Source organism: Setaria italica, chromosome IX (genome assembly GCF_000263155.2).
Source record: "Setaria italica strain Yugu1 chromosome IX, Setaria_italica_v2.0, whole genome shotgun sequence".
Lineage (NCBI taxonomy): Eukaryota > Viridiplantae > Streptophyta > Magnoliopsida > Poales > Poaceae > Setaria > Setaria italica.
Window position 1 is genome coordinate 19,020,144 of NC_028458.1, and position 15,618 is coordinate 19,035,761.

General features: G+C 43.7%; 2 protein-coding genes across 2 annotated transcripts; both read right to left on the reverse strand.

The window, feature by feature from the left end:
* Nucleotides 1-21: 21 nt before the first annotated feature.
* LOC101761086 (inactive protein RESTRICTED TEV MOVEMENT 2) lies at nucleotides 22-1,173 on the reverse strand. The gene is made up of 2 exons (XM_004982984.2): nucleotides 965-1,173; nucleotides 22-870 (listed from the first exon to the last, which is right to left on the reverse strand). The coding sequence occupies exons 1-2, from the start codon at nucleotides 1,062-1,064 to the stop codon at nucleotides 245-247; spliced, it is 726 nt and encodes a 241-aa protein (XP_004983041.1). The 5' UTR covers nucleotides 1,065-1,173; the 3' UTR covers nucleotides 22-244.
* Nucleotides 1,174-6,292: 5,119 nt separating this feature from the next.
* Nucleotides 6,293-15,054, reverse strand: LOC101761472 (soluble starch synthase 2-1, chloroplastic/amyloplastic). Its single transcript, XM_004982986.2, has 9 exons — nucleotides 14,648-15,054; nucleotides 14,109-14,333; nucleotides 12,814-13,321; nucleotides 11,605-11,669; nucleotides 10,615-10,692; nucleotides 10,414-10,524; nucleotides 10,241-10,285; nucleotides 9,723-9,896; nucleotides 6,293-7,810 (listed from the first exon to the last, which is right to left on the reverse strand). Exons 1-9 carry the CDS (start codon nucleotides 14,816-14,818, stop codon nucleotides 6,854-6,856), a joined length of 2,334 nt encoding a protein of 777 aa, XP_004983043.1. The 5' UTR covers nucleotides 14,819-15,054; the 3' UTR covers nucleotides 6,293-6,853.
* Between the last annotated feature and the right edge of the window lie 564 nt (nucleotides 15,055-15,618).

Here is a 15,618-nt window from a genome sequence, read left to right on the forward strand (position 1 = left end):
TAGAGATAAGAGACGTGCCTATCAAATCTCAAATTTAATAATCAACCTTTTTCAGCAAGCTCATCTTGGAAACACGAAATAAATCCTTTTTGTTCGCTCAGCATTTGACACATCACACACATCAATACATAAGAGTCTGTCATGCATGCGACCGGCATGTTCATCAGGCTTCGCACTCATATCACTAGCCTGCTGGCGAGGAGGAAATACCATGGAATATTGCACGCACTCAATTCCTCGCCGTTCATGGCCAAAGGCTGTACTTGACATAGATGCCGAGGCTGATCAGGACGAGCACCACGCCGAGCACGGTGGTCGCCATCTTCCTCCGGCCATGGAGGAAGCCGTAGTCTTGGCGCGACGGCGAAGCGGGCGTCAACACCTCCCCTTCCCCACTCGCGGCGTCGTCACGGCCGCCGTCATCTTTCGCGGAGCTCGTCACGCGCTGCCTCATTTCTTGCTTCTGCACCGCTTCCTCTTTCTTCTCCCCCTCGTCGTCCGCTCCTCCCCCTCGTGCGGCACGCCCATCACCGTCTTGCTGATGTTGCGCAGCGCGGCCGGCGGCGTCTTTCTGGTCTTGGGCGCTGGCAGCGGCTGCGGGCTTCACCGCCGCCGGCGGGGACGGGTCCTGTTGTCCGGCGGCGGCGCCGGCCTCGACCCGGACGGGTTCGGGCGCGACGCCGGGCATGGTGACTAGGACGACGCCGTCCACGAACTTGGCGTGGATGGCCTTGACGTCGCAGTCGTCGGGGACGCGGAGCTCGAGGCGGAAGCGGCTCCAGCGGTTGCCGGCGACGGGGCGCTCCCCGCGCACGATCAGGCGCCGGTGGTTGCGGACCATCTGCACCCGGACTTGCTCCTTGTTGTACCCTGTCAATGTCACGCTCAGCTCAAGATGGTGTATGGGAGAACGAGATGCGAGGATATGCAAAGCATGTGTGTCTATGGACACCGGCGTGCTTGCCTGCGGCGGAGAGGTCGATGGAGAGCGTGTGGGTCGCCGGCTCGCTGACCATGCTGTGCGGAGGCACGAAGTCCTCGAACACGCGGCCGTTGGAATCCATGGAGGATCAGCAGAGTGTACCGATCGACGACGAACGAACGGATCAACGAAATGATCAGTAGAGTAGAGCTGATGGTATGCAAGGTGCAGTTGATTGAATTGAAAACAAGGAAGATTGGTGACCGGGTATATATACACTAGGCATTCCTGGAGGATGATCGATCAGGAGCAGTGCCGACCGAGAGGAGGGATCGCTTGACGGGGAGGTAATTTCGCAGGTGGGGTTTGGGTAATTCCGGTGGGAGAATGAGGGCCGATAGCCCGATACCTTGTCCCTCGCACCGGACCACGTCTTCCCCAGGATCACGTATGCCTCCCTGCATCTGCAAGACTGAGACTGCCCGTCCACCGTCCACGGACGCTGAAGCACGGTGGTCGCACGCTGTCATTTCTCCCTCTCCCTCCCGGAGCACTGAGTAGTGCTTAGACTATAGAGAAGCAGAGCTATGGGCCTACGGCAGCCCAAAGTTTGAAGCCCGTATTGGCACCTACAAGGCCTGTTTAGGCCACGGTGCGTGTGAGTTTCGTCTTCATCTTCCTTACGGAAGAGGAAATTCGGCTTTCCTATGTGCTTCCGGAAGCCAGTTTCTTATATGACTTCCGGTGCTGCATGTGATGCTGCCCATACGATTTGCTACTGCTTCTCCTTTCTCTCCCTCTCGCTTTTGCTCGCTCGTGCCATCGCCGACTACTTTGTCTGGCTCGCCCTAGCCGCCGAAGCCTTCAAATAGGTGGGAGGTGGGGGAGCGGCCGGCGGCGAGGTCGCCGCTCGCCGGGGCGGTGGTCGAGGTCGGCGGGGTTAGGGTTAGGTTTTCTAGGTTCCGGGGCTTCTAATGGCCAGCGGCCATAGAGGAGGAGGAGGAGGAGATTAACGGTGGCGGCAACCCGGCGGCGGTAGTGGTTCGGCCAGTGGCGGAGTCGGCATGGGAGCACCACCGGCGAGCCGGGGTCGAACATTCGGTTGGCGGTGGCCAGCAACAAGGGTGAGGAAGTTCACCGGATTAGGAAGGTCGGCAATGGATGGTGGGTGGACGGCATGGCAACGCACCAGCCGCCAGCCGGGGCGGCAGAGGCAGGCACGGGGACGGGGTGGAGGCACGTCGAGGAAGAAAGGGTTTGTGCTGAGGAGAAAAGGAGGAGGAGATGGGCCTAAGAGGCCGGAAGCTATGGAGCTTAACCGGCTTCCGTGCATAGTGGCGGATCTAGAATGGGAAGGTAGAGGAGCCTGGCATGGCACGACACTCATTTAGGATCGGGTGTGGCGCTAATTTTCACAGCCCAAAAAAAATGAGCGGATAATAAAATGAATTAAATTTACACTAGAAAATGATGGGCAGCCCGGTCTGAGCCCGACCTGAATTAGGCCCAATTTTGTTGGCCTGATAGGGTTAATGGGCGAGCTTGGGTGGAGATTTTAGGTCCAAAAGAAACCGGGCTTTTTGATGGCCCAGCTTGAGCCCGACCCAGCCTGAGGTTTGCTCAGGTCTTTGCGCCATGAGCCCCCAGAGAAATTAGTCTGCTCTTATATTACAGCGCGACAACATCAATGCTCCCCTTCCTGCACCTCAAGGTGAGTTTGTTAACCAGTATAAAGATTTGTTTGTTTTAGTTCTTCAAGGTGCTTCCTCCTCCTACATCAATGCCAAGCATCGATCAGAGAATGCCACAACTTTAAGTCATTCAAGTTTTTATCCATAATTTCATCTCCTCTAGTTTTAGTTTTTATTGCATACTAAGTTGAGTTCAATGAGTGTATTATTCTATCTTTATGATCTTTGTTTATTTATTCAACTGAAATTGAAATAAGATCCGATTATTTCTTGACAGTAGCTACAAAACAGGGTAGATAGGTTCTTACTATTGGTCAAAAAGTGATTGAAATATGCTAAACGTAGCCGGTTAATGCAATACATGTTTGACAAAAATCAAAAAATTTGCAATAATTACATGACATACTGTGTTTTCTCTAGATGGAAAATTTGACTAACTGGAACAAAAACATCGATTTTCTACTTAGATGCTCTCTTGTTGATGTGTCTTGAGCATACAATTGTGAAATGGTCCAGAACATCAGGACACTATTGCTGAAAACTAAAGCTATATTAGATGATGATTTTATTGAAAATTGGTTGCTTGAGAAGGAACAACAATCCACTTAGACATATTTTGAGGTATATACTAAAAAAAATTTGAGTTATGGATTGCTCCAAATGTACCAAAAGATCTCTACTAATGGAACGAAGTAACATTTGCTATTATAGGCTTATGCATCTCTTGATAAATGCCTTCCGGAGTGCATTGGAGCTATCTCGGTGCTGCATGAAAATGATTTTTCAAGAACGGTTCATGTTGTGATGAAATATTAAAAAAGAAATTAGATGAAATGATGTGCAGATTACAAGTTCAACATCAGAAATGTGATCTAGATGATCTTCTCAAAGCTAACAGTAAGGCTATATGTCTGTTGAAAAATCGGCACACCAACTTTAACACCGACTTCCTAGATGTGGCACCAAAGTACTATAATACCACTTCTTCTGTGGACCCTTACCCATACTATTCCGAGGAGACCTTCACACTGACACCAACACGGAAGACCAACTCTCTATAGGGGAACTCAAACCTTTATTCACAACTCAACTTGATACAAGACTCATTTTACTTTTTGTGTGGCTATCCTACCACTTTCTACTCATACCATCCTAGGGCATGTCTGCCATCTTCAAGTGGCCTCTACTTGACTTCCTTGGCTTTCTTGCCACAGTACGGGGAGGGAAGTCACCCCTTATATGTAGAGGACTCCATGGCTCATATGGTGTTTCCATGTGTCCATCTTATGCACTCTTTTACAATTCTAGATTTTTTTCGTCCTTATCCATTTTCTAAATAAGTCCTACCATGCAAAATATCTAACTTCTAGAGTATTCCATATGAAGCATGGCTACCTAAATATCTAACTTCTACACTCTTCCTACTTTACCAGGATCTTATCTTCATGCATGGCAAAGTTAGTCTCTTGTTATCTCCATAACTTTCTAGAATGTTCCAAATATGCATTGCATATTTTAACATGTTCCCTCCAGGAATCCTTTGTAAGAGTTGTATGTATCCTGATCCGCAGCTAGAAATTGTGGCACTTTCAACTGCCACTAACAATCAAAGCAACCTCTACATGCTCGGGGAAAGGTTTAGAGTGTTCGGAATTCTTGTGATCAAAGTGTGCGTTGGCAGCCGAAGTGTACAATGTCAAGCATTGAAGCTCCTTACCAAGCTCTCTAGGCTGCACGCTAACACAAAACTGATTTTGGATTTCGACAGGTTAGCTTGTATGCACATATTGAAGATCTCAACAATTGCGACAGAACCAGTTGCTCTACTGATGAAGAATCTGCTTCGATCAAAGTACAGCCATATAAAAATATAATATTAAAGGATCATTTTGCCTACAATCTAGTTAAAGTTGTTGGTCCGGGGAGAATTAAGGAGAGAAGCACCATTGAAGCGATCATACTAATAACATCAAAAGTTGAGCTGGTCCGGTCGCTCATAGGCACTCATTATTCTGAAGGCTGGAAGCAAGAGTAGGAACTTTCTTTTCAATATTATATCCAAGGCTATAAGTACTGCAATAGATGAAGAGCCTTTAGATGATTGTTAGCCCATGGTTGTAGGTACACTTGTGACGGGTGAAGATCTATATATTGCAATTGCTTCTTAGAGTGGACCCAATTTTTCTTGTCTGAGAATGTTACCTCTTATTAGTGATTATAAAGAATGTTGTGAAAAATTATGTTTGACTGAGATGTATAGACAATCAAATATAGTTTCTGCAATGAATTTTGTTTGCAATTTACATCCACAAGGAGGAGTCATGTACTAAAGTTTTGAGATCATGTTGAGATGTATAGTGGTTATGTTGTTGAGATGAGTGACATGCAAATTCTCCGTTAAGTTTCAGCTTTCAGTCATTTCTTTAGTATGGAAGGTTAAGCTAGACTTTGTGGTTTGGTTGTTAGGCTGTTGTGTTTTTCCACTAGGTTCAGGTATTGTGCCAGACTGCCGGTTGGTCTTATTGCTATCTTGGATAGGTTATGATCTTTGTTCTTTAGCTGCACTTCTTCCGTTGTCTTCAGAGTTTCAGGTAGCATAGAGCATTGGACCTTTGGGTTGTTGGCAAGCACAATTAAGCCACGACCTCGTTGGCCAAGCACACGACCCCTACTGCATGCGCCACATAATCATGACACCCTACTGATTTAAATTAACGTAGCGCACTGTTGGAACAACTTCATTTCCTGGTGGTGCCGTGCGGGAGCAGGAGGCAAACGTAGGAGGAGATGTCGCTTTCGTATGACATTATTACTGAGATCAGCTAGGCAAAGTTGTTGCATTTTTTTAACAGGCATTACTCTATCAAGCGTTCATTTTCAAATCTGTTTGCACGGTTGTGTTCCTTGCACGAGATCTACAAAACAACACACATATTAGATGTGCTCTGAAATCATTTTCATGCAGCTGCCAACTTATGTTATAGGTATAATGCAACTTATATGTAAAATGTAGCACTTTATATAGTATTTTTGAAGCTGACATGTCACCTTGTTTGTCTTGTAGAATTTTACGTAGCAAGTTTTATTGTACAATGTTGTAATTGGTAGATCTAGTATATATTTAACTTACATGTAGAATTTATATAAATTCATTAATACCAATTTGTATAGAGAACGCGTGGACAACTTCTTTGTTCTTACGACTTAATGCAGAAACAATGTAACAACTTATATAGGGAAAATTTATCAATTAATGTAAGGACACGTGGCAAACATTTCATATAAGTAACAGTATCATGTATACATATAGCAATTTATATATTTATTTTCTGGTAGGTCTACACATAAGTTGCTACATACTTAATACCGAATTAGCTCTTATATATTTACATAAGTTGCTATAACTTTAGAATTTGTAAATGGTGGTGACGAAATTTAAAATGGATACTTAAGTGGAAATTTAAAATGGATACTTAAGTGGAAAGTTATACTATTTTAAAAAAAGTATAAGTAAAATAAAAATACGCGTGGATCGTGGTAACTCAGTTACGTCACGCGGGCTGCAGCAGGCCGCGTGGTGTCACGACATCCCGCGGGAGAGTGACATAAAGCTGGTGGCGTGGAGGAGGGTACGTTGCCAAAGGAATTCGTGGGGTAGGCCCACAACTTTCATAGCAAGTTCATAAACTTCCGATCCTCTTTAACTTTATTAATTATGTAACCTGCAAACCTTTTTCATCTCACCATCCAGACAATTTGGAGAGCACTAAACCATCTACAAAATATGCACGAAAAATCGAAGAACTGAACATATAAACGCCCTAATTAGAATACAACAATCTATTTGAGAAACAAAGCAATATTTTCTCTGCTATCTGCTGCTCCCTGTACGAAAGCACCTTACCGAGCTCACCTAGTAGACAGATGAACTGAAGCCACTTAAAAAAAAAAGCATGATGCCTACCACTTAATCTGTTCTCTTCGTCGTTTACTTCCGTCCAGGAAAAGCCTCTTTCACCGTGTTAATCCAGGAAGTAGACCCAGAATTTGCATTGGATGCTATGCTATCTAGGATCTCGCAGCAACAATTTCCGTTGCACGACTCGCGCCATCATGAAAAATTCAGGATGAAGCATGCAGACAGCAACGTGATGCACCAAAAGAATTCAGTTGGTGCGACAGGAAAAATGTCCTGGTCTGCGAAAGGCAACTGTCAACACCTTCTTGGGCAGCTCAGCAGTCACCACTGATACTTTGCAGCAACAAGAACTTCCTCATAGAGTTTAGCAGCATTGTCCCAGCTTAGATCTTGCATCATTCCTCTCCTTTGGATGCCTTCCCAACTGTTCCTGTAATTTCTGTATGTGTTCAGGCAGTGCCCTAGAGCGTCGATCATTCTATTTGCCTCTGCCTTCTCGAAAGTCCAACCCACTCCAACCTCCTCATAGGGATTATAATGCTGGACTGTGTCTCGAAGACCTCCAACCGCATGAACCACTGGGACAGTACCATACATCATGGCATATAGCTGGTTCAGCCCACACGGCTCAAACCTTGATGGCATCAATAGTACATCAGCCCCTGCAGTCATACGATGTGCCAACTGGACAGAAAAACCGACCCAACCCCTAACCCTGTCATAGTGCTGACTCTCAAGTCTCCTCAATGTGTCTTCAAGGTCTTGTCTTCCAGTACCCAACATGATTAACTGTACATCTTGGCCAGCAATCCATGGCATTGCTTCTGCTATCAGGTCTACACCTTTTTGATGGTCTAACCGTCCTATGAAAGCAATGACAGGAACATCACCTCGAACTGGGAGGCCAAGCTCTTTCTGCAATGCTTCCTTACATTGTGCTTTACCTGTCTGAACTGTTTCTAGAGAATAGTTGGTGTACCCATCAGATTGTAGGTGGACATCATGCCTGGGATTCCAATCGGTTGTATCAATACCATTGACAATACCCTGGAATTTCCAATCATTTTCACTAATGATGCTATGAAGGCCCCAACCGCCATCAGGTGTTTTGAGCTCCCATGCATAACCATGGCTAACAGTAAGAAAACGGTCAGCAGCTTTAATCCCAGCTGCAAAAATGTTTAGATGATCACCTCCGAATGGGTCATAGAGTTTGAATTGATCCATATAATGACCTGGCAAATCCAGGTAACTGAAGTCATCTATTGGACCACGACCCTGGAAAGAGAAATTGAAATTAACTCATGAACATATAGCATAATGGGAGAATTTATCTTCATGTTTATTACAGTCGAAGTTATCCGAATGGATAAAATATTTATAGAACAACAACATCATCGCTAACCTAAAAGGACTATATAGTATAGCAACTACTATGTACAATGTTGAGCCAGAATCCAAATATGGATTACGGTAATATAGAGGGAAGTTGTCTATAAAATATCTGAATAGTGACAGCATGAACCACTCAATACTTTCGCTTTCCTGTCAAAAGTACTATTTTTTTCTGGCTCTCTACAACTACAAGTTTTGTTAGCTTGTTTTGCTGGAGTTGTGACCGTACTTTGTTCAAGCATTCTAGTATATCCCATTACTTGGTGCAAAACTGCAAATATGCATGGCACTACCTTCCTAGAATTCCTATCTGAGACCATGCTAATCATATGGTCCATTTTTTTACATGTTAATGTCTGCCATGATATTGCATGAGTTATGATACATCAGAAGGCTCTAATTGTCATGTGGTTTACCTATGTAGAAATAAAGTCCACTTGAATATTTCATATGAAGTGCAAGAAGTATGTTACCTTACCTCAAACACGCATGGCACGTGCCCTTGAGGATAAAGGTACACCATGTAATTGTGAACCTTACTAGATTCATTGTATAGAATAGAATATAAGCATATCAAGTTTTGCCCATTTATCCAATTGCTCGTGGGTAGATAGTGGAGACGAGTATGTTCTTGTTTTTATGCCCACAGGTGCATTCATAACCTCAAAGTCCCACCTGACAGTTAAACATGGGAATGTTCCACCCTCACCCATGACCATCACTCATTCACCCATGTATTACCCTGACACGTGGATCCAGCCCAATACTTATGAACGCTACTCAAGGCCACAAAATTCATAATTCAGGCACCTTTCCTCTCTCCACCTCACTACACAGTACACACACATCCAGGCAAGGAGTATCCCCCACTCTCCTGGCACCAGCCATTCACCACCATGACACCTTCACTGGTTGCCTCTTACCTGCTGCCTTCCAACCAATCAATGCCCCCCACCCCCTGGGTCCCAGACCAACATCAAAGAAGCTTCTACACTTTAAGGCCTCTCGATCAGTGAAGGTCCAGATCAAAGATGATTTTCGAGACCAACTTTCTAATCAGAGAAGCCAGCCTCAAATGTGTTGAGGCATCATCGCAAGGAGTTGCAGCAGATAGGGGCATTTTTACATGACCTATGTTGTTTGTCGCTTCAGAATAATTTTCCTTTGTAAGACTTTTTTGGCCTTCTCTTTGTAACCTGTTCATAGCTTGGATTCTTTTTAATATGATTCTGGACTTCATTTCTCTTGATATATTTACTAGTTCTGCTCATGTAACTAACTAAAGTGGGTGCTTTGCATCATAGTTGTCATCTGTGCAAATGTAAAATTGTTAAATATCTTCCTTCTGTCTGGGCACTCTTTTAAGACAACATTTGGCGTGTGCATAGTTAAGAGGCATAGATAAAGTTACATTGCACCCACATGTGACCAGCTAAGCCCGTCACAGATGACAAATAGCATGCAGGCACATGGGCCGAAATTTCCTAGCAGGTACTGCCATGGCTGCATGGGTCACTGCTACCTTTTCCTACTGGACCTAACTGACATCCCTACACCATAGAATGGAGTATATAATTTTCAACTAACTACAACAACAACAAAGCCTTTAGTCCTAAGCAAGTTGGGGAAGGCTATAAAGAAACCCAACAAGATTCACCAATAATGGGGACAAAAAAGGTAAAAAGGCATTAAAGTAAATATTAGTAATAGCAATATTTCCTAATAACCGCTACAGGTAAAATCCATGTAGTATGGATAGGACACAAGTGGTAATAGTAACGAAAAACAATCTTACCTGATGTGCTATGTTGTGTATCACAAGAACAGAACGGGCATATGTCATGAAACCATTGTCGCGGTAGTACGCCTTCAAATAAACAGGCAGTAGTGCAGTATGCCAATCATTTGCAATGAACACAAGATTTCCATCACCATAGCAAAAGCCACCACATGGGACGTACCATTGAACCTAAAAGATGTTTGCTATAAGTATATTGCAGAAGACAATCATAGAGAAATAAAAAGCTTAAATAAAGGCCACCCATATTTTAAATGGAAAAATTGTATTAAAAAGGGCACTCAGACAGGTCACATGGTAAAGTCATAAAGGAAGGTATCTTTTTTTGACATAAAAATCTGGATGCACCTGAAGGACTAGTGAAAGATAAACTAAATAAGAAAGAAGTTGGCATGTAAAATCCTAAATCCCAACTATACAATTCCTTTTTTTAGTTGCAGCAAACTGTATGCTGTGTAACTAGACATCTTAGATGTAAATTTGGAACTACAAATGTAATAGCAAAGAGAGATTACCTCTACAGCTGTTTTGCACAACAAAACCATTCGTTTCAAGATGTCCTGAAGATAAATGTTAATCAGCTTAGTGCTAATTATAAACAAACCAAAAGGGCAAGAAACTGACTGCTAGATAATATAAATCTCATCTCAACTTTTGGTATCAGCAAATGAAGTGGCAGTATACTTACTGTTCGGTTTCCACCATAAATTTCACTCTCAACATGTTGGAAGATAGGATTGTCGATGAAAACAAAATCCACACCATCTATGTATGCATGATAATACTTGACCTCCATATCCTGTCCAAACAAAGCATTTTTTTAGGAGGTGCCATAATCAATATGACCATATGTAAGTTATTAATACAACATGATAGCAGAGGAAAATACCTGCCCTGCAACTTGATACCTCCTTGGCTCTCCTATCTCTTGTAGTTCCATATAGTCACCATATTTTGGAACTACAACCTATAAAACCATAAGAAGCAACAATATATTTAGCATTCAAGTACTTCCCCAAATGTGGCTATTGAAACTTTAAATTATATTGCACACAAAAGACTCGGAAACAGACCTATCATCCCATGCTATCTAGGAAATGTATATCATGCATTTCTGAATTTCAGCTATAACACACTTATTTTTCAAACGCAAAGTGCTTGATGTTCCCTCATATAAGGGCACAGGTTTGCTTTGGAATTTACTACATGAGTTATTCCCAGACTGGGCCCTAACCAAGATTTTACACTAGATAACTCTTTTTTAGACAATGCACTATGATTCCTGTTGGCATTGCAGTGTTTTTTCAAAAGCATTTCTTTCTACTGTTGGCCATAATGAAGGGATCTTTTTACATGGCAATGCAGCGAAAAGTTAATAGAATTAGTAGAGGCTCATGTAACTAACTAGATTGCACAGTGCAGGCAACAGACCACAAATATACTGCAAGTCAGAATACACAGTGCATTGCTTAGAATTTAGCTGTGCTGTGCATTTAGCTGATATATTTCAGGCCAACAGCATATGAGTTCTGCTGAACATATCGCTAGTGCATCTTAATCTTTTGAGGAGACCCACTAAGTAAGGAGGCGATAAGAGCAAATAACTACCACCACCAGATACTCATCATTTGTCCATTCACTCAGGTTTATTTAGTGGCCACAAAATGTCATGGTACCCCAAAACTCTATTGTCAATTCTATTCATTCAAAGTATGTAACCTAAGGATTTTACAGCCACCAAGTGGATGCATAGGTGATTTTGTGAAATTTACATCCATCTGTTTATTTCTCATGTTAAACTTAGCACTTCCAACTATTAAGAGCTTAGTTAAATCTCTATCCAAAAACATTGAGATAAGATAGCAAATAGAAAGCACACCATAACACGATGACCTCTCCTAGCCAAAGCCTTGGGCAAAGCTCCAGCAACATCCCCAAGCCCACCTGCAGGAAATTAGTACAATGTTACTGTGCCCTCTGTGAGCAAGTGACTCAAATGATCAGTGTATCTGGGGTAGATATAATGTGCACAGTAAAAACAATGATTAAATTAGGATTTCTGTAATTTGGGGGATCATGGTTGACTAGCTATACATCATTAAAATCAGTAGCAAATTTATATGGGCACAAGGGGGTCACTAAAAACCCACAACCTTTTTTGCCAAAAAAAAGATGGTTCTTTACTTGTATATATTTACATTAAAGCATCAGGGATGAGATGGCGGCATTAAAGTAAATAGGTACAGCAACAGCTAAACCTTTAGCTCCGAGCACATTAACCAGACAATATAAAAAGATCAGCCTGTTTGATTGTAATTGACACCACAAGGGAGAACATACATTAAGCAATTATACCTTTCTAAAACTGAATAGATCACCAAATGTTTTAAGTGGAACATGCAAATTCAATCACCTTGACACATTAAACGCAAGATAGATCACGAAAAGGCAAACATGTAAACAGCACAGTTGCATGGAGACTCTAGAGCAGCCACTACATTGTGGAAATGAAACCCGATCAGCTAGAGAGTTGGGTTTCAAAAGTTGGGTCCTGATTCGGTCATATTTAGTGAGATAACAACCATTTCACACTAAACTACCTAATGACATCTCAAACATATGAAAATTTGGAGAATGACACTCTTGGGCGAAATGGCGGTTTTCACTACCCTGCTAGAGCAACCCAAGTTAGAGAAGGAAGGGCATTTGCGTCATTTTGATGCATGTGCAATGGGATATTCCTTATATTGCTACTTCCTAAATCACCAGCCTTTGCGAAGCTATTTAGCAGCTAAGGTCCTTGCCATGTTATAAATTTTCAGCTTGTGCGCATGTGCACCCTTTTCTTAGCTACCACTACCGTCCCGTGTCATGAGATGTATTAAATCACACATGTGAGCAATCAGAACCCTTCAACCACCTAATCACACACACCAACACCAATCCAACCACCACAGACACCTATTCTTTCCAGCATTTGGTAGGCTGACAGAAACAGCATACAGACTGGATAAATAATGTCCATGCTAAGTTTAAACCACACCTTTACAAGAACATAAGAAACGTAGTTATATCATTTCGTTCTTGCCTGTTTTGGACCAAGGAGCACATTCTGCGGCTACCAATATGACATTCATAACATCAACGCCACCCGAAGCAGAAGAATTGCCATTTGCTCCCTCGTTAACTGACAGGTCCTTTTCTCTTACTTGACTTATTTGTGCCACATAATGATGATCCATACCATTAGCAGCTTCTGGTTGGTATACACTGGGAGCAGCTCTAGGAAAACGGTCATACTGATAATGATTCCCATAGTTGGCCTCGCCAAATGATTCACTAAAATCAGTATCTTCGTCTTCTAAACTTTCATAGTATTCACTCTGATCATAGATGGACTCTCCATAAGTTGTATAAAATTCAGATTGCTGTGCATGTGTATCAAGGTACATCTGACGACCATAGTTAATCTCTTCACCCTCTGATACTGCATTCAAGCGTGAAAAGGAACTATCACTCTGATCATTATGCGGCTCTTGTTCATTATGAATGGAACTTTCTGCGAGAACTGAGATGAGCTTCTTCTTTTCCGATATCTGAATAAGTTGCCCACATATCATCATTCAAACCATCATATAGTTCAATAAACAATACAGCATAAGCATACTCTACATCATTCCAGATAGTTAAGGTTTAATGCCAGTAATTAGCTAGTAAAAAATGGATAGTTAAAAGTGAATTGCAAATTGTTCCAGCAAACATATCACAAAACATACCACTAGTCCTGAAAAGAAGCAGGTAATGATTACGGGCCAAAATGGCAGAAAAACTGCAGTGTGATGACACTTTCAAATTGTTTGCAGTGTGACAAAACTTATTCGATTCCGGTAAGAATATATCAAAGGACACTTTCTTTGGTGGACTCTACAAATCAGCAGTACTTATTTGCTTATATAGAAGGTAGCAGAACCATTCCCTATACCATCATGTTCTTCCTCAAAATGCCCCGACTATGCACAAACCCACAAGTTGCGCGGTGTAATTTGTCAATTAAAAAAAATCAAAAGCGCTGTTCCTGATTCAAAAGTGCAAGGTCTAACAGCTGCTACAAGGACAGCAGGAATCTGACTCGGATGTCTAACATTCTTCTGTAAATCGCATCTCAACGAAATCTGTGTTAATGCATACATGTACCTAAACTTCATCTACATAAGGCAAACGACAAGTCATGTGATATGTTGCAGCATTCGACTAGCTGCAATACAGATAACAATTCTCTAGTTGCATTGATTGTAGCAGCACCATTGACCAGAGAACGTGCCATCTAAAAGTGTATATGTTGAGAAACGATCTGATTCCATCAAGACAGCACGTAAATCATACCTGCTCGAGTATAACCTTGTGCCTTGCCAAGACTTCTTTGCTTTTGCGGATGGTGGCGCGAAGCGCCTCATTGGTGACACGGACCATATCTTCATCATCGTCATCAACTTGACTAGCAGCGTCAGCATCCGTCGCTGCGGCACTTAAACCCTTCTGAAACCTCCTGCCGGTTGATCCCCTGAGCACCATGGGCCACCCAGCACCAACATTGAGGCACAAGCTCACCTAGAAACAGAGAAGGCACAAGCAATCACCAAAACGGCAGCAGGCAGCGGAACACGAGACATACGCAGCGATCAACTGACCCAGAAATCAGCGCGGATTCGTGAGCGCGCCAGGTCCCCCCAAGCCCCAACACAGCGAAACAGTTTGACACAGGCCCGCTTGACCCGGGCCGCGAAGCCCGCGACGCAGGGGCACGGGCACGGGCACCGTAGGAGTGGGATTCGCCCGCTGATTCTAGCGACCAGATCACTAAGCGGCCCCGCATTCTTGGTGGCGAAGGGGTAGGAGGGGAGGTGCAGGACAGGGAGGCTCACCGGTTGCGCGCACGGCGGGCTGCGGCAGCTGCTCGAGGCGCGAGCCGACGGGCGCGGGACGTGTCCCCCGCGCGGAGCGGAGCAGCGGCGGCAGCAGCCGCAGGCGGCGGGAGGAGAGGCGCCGCGGGGGCGCAGCAGCGCGGGGGCGACGAGGAAGGTGGAAGTCGCCATTGGAGCTCGCTGTGAGGTCGGGGGAGGAGGGGGCTGGCTCCGCTCCAGCAGTGGAGCTGCGGTGCTGCTCGTCACCTGCCTGGTGCGCTGCTGCTGCTGATTCGGTAGTCCCCGCGTGAGGTGGGAGGGGGACGCGGAGGAGAAGGTGACGAGGGGAGCGGGGCCGGAGGAGACCTCGGTTCGAGCGAGCTCGTCTGCTCGTGGCCTCGTGCCGTTGCAAGTTCCTGTTGCGTTTTTTTGCCTTTTCTGGGAGTCTTTTTCTTCGGTTTCGCTGTGCAAGCTGTGCGGCCACGAGAGGGGGCCGTCAGGCTGAGGTGGAGGCCACAGCGAACGTGTGGCTTGCGTCCATCCTTTTGGGGACTTTTCCGCCCCCACCTTTCTTCGAATCCTCGCCAAGCAAAAATTTTCTCAGAACACAAGCAAAGTTATTTTTTGTTTTTTTATTTTTATGGAGTTAACAAAAAATATTCGGAGCTATTTTGTTTTCATTTCGTAGGGCATGTACAAAAGATATATAATGTCTAGTGATGTATGAGTATGACATATTATCTATTATAGGGGTAGTACAGTAGTAAATGAATCACAAGATAGCTTTTGTTCGACACACTCTTGAGACGGTCTTTTCATCAAGAGAAGATGATGTCATCTCTTTTATAATTTTCTCTCCACGTCTTTGAGTTTTTTTTTGAAATTGAAGGTTCGGTAGGATTGCCGGGTTTCTATTAATTAATAGAGAAGGTAATACAAGACGGTCTTGGAAGGCTTTAGGCAGGAAAAAAAAAAGAAAAAAATAAAGAAAG

Excerpts from the sequence above, each read along its gene's own strand:
- LOC101761086 (XM_004982984.2), bottom strand. The coding sequence starts at position 1,064 with ATGGATTCCAACGGCCGCGTGTTCGAGGACTTCGTGCCTCCGCACAGC. Across the intron at positions 871-964 it reads CATCGACCTCTCCGCCGCAG|GGTACAACAAGGAGCAAGTC; the intron begins GCAAGCACGCCG and ends TGACATTGACAG.
- LOC101761472 (XM_004982986.2), bottom strand. The coding sequence starts at position 14,818 with ATGGCGACTTCCACCTTCCTCGTCGCCCCCGCGCTGCTGCGCCCCCGC. Across the intron at positions 11,670-12,813 it reads TGCTCCTTGGTCCAAAACAG|GTGGGCTTGGGGATGTTGCT; the intron begins GCAAGAACGAAA and ends AATTTCCTGCAG. Across the intron at positions 10,525-10,614 it reads GGTATCAAGTTGCAGGGCAG|GATATGGAGGTCAAGTATTA; the intron begins GTATTTTCCTCT and ends TTGTTTGGACAG.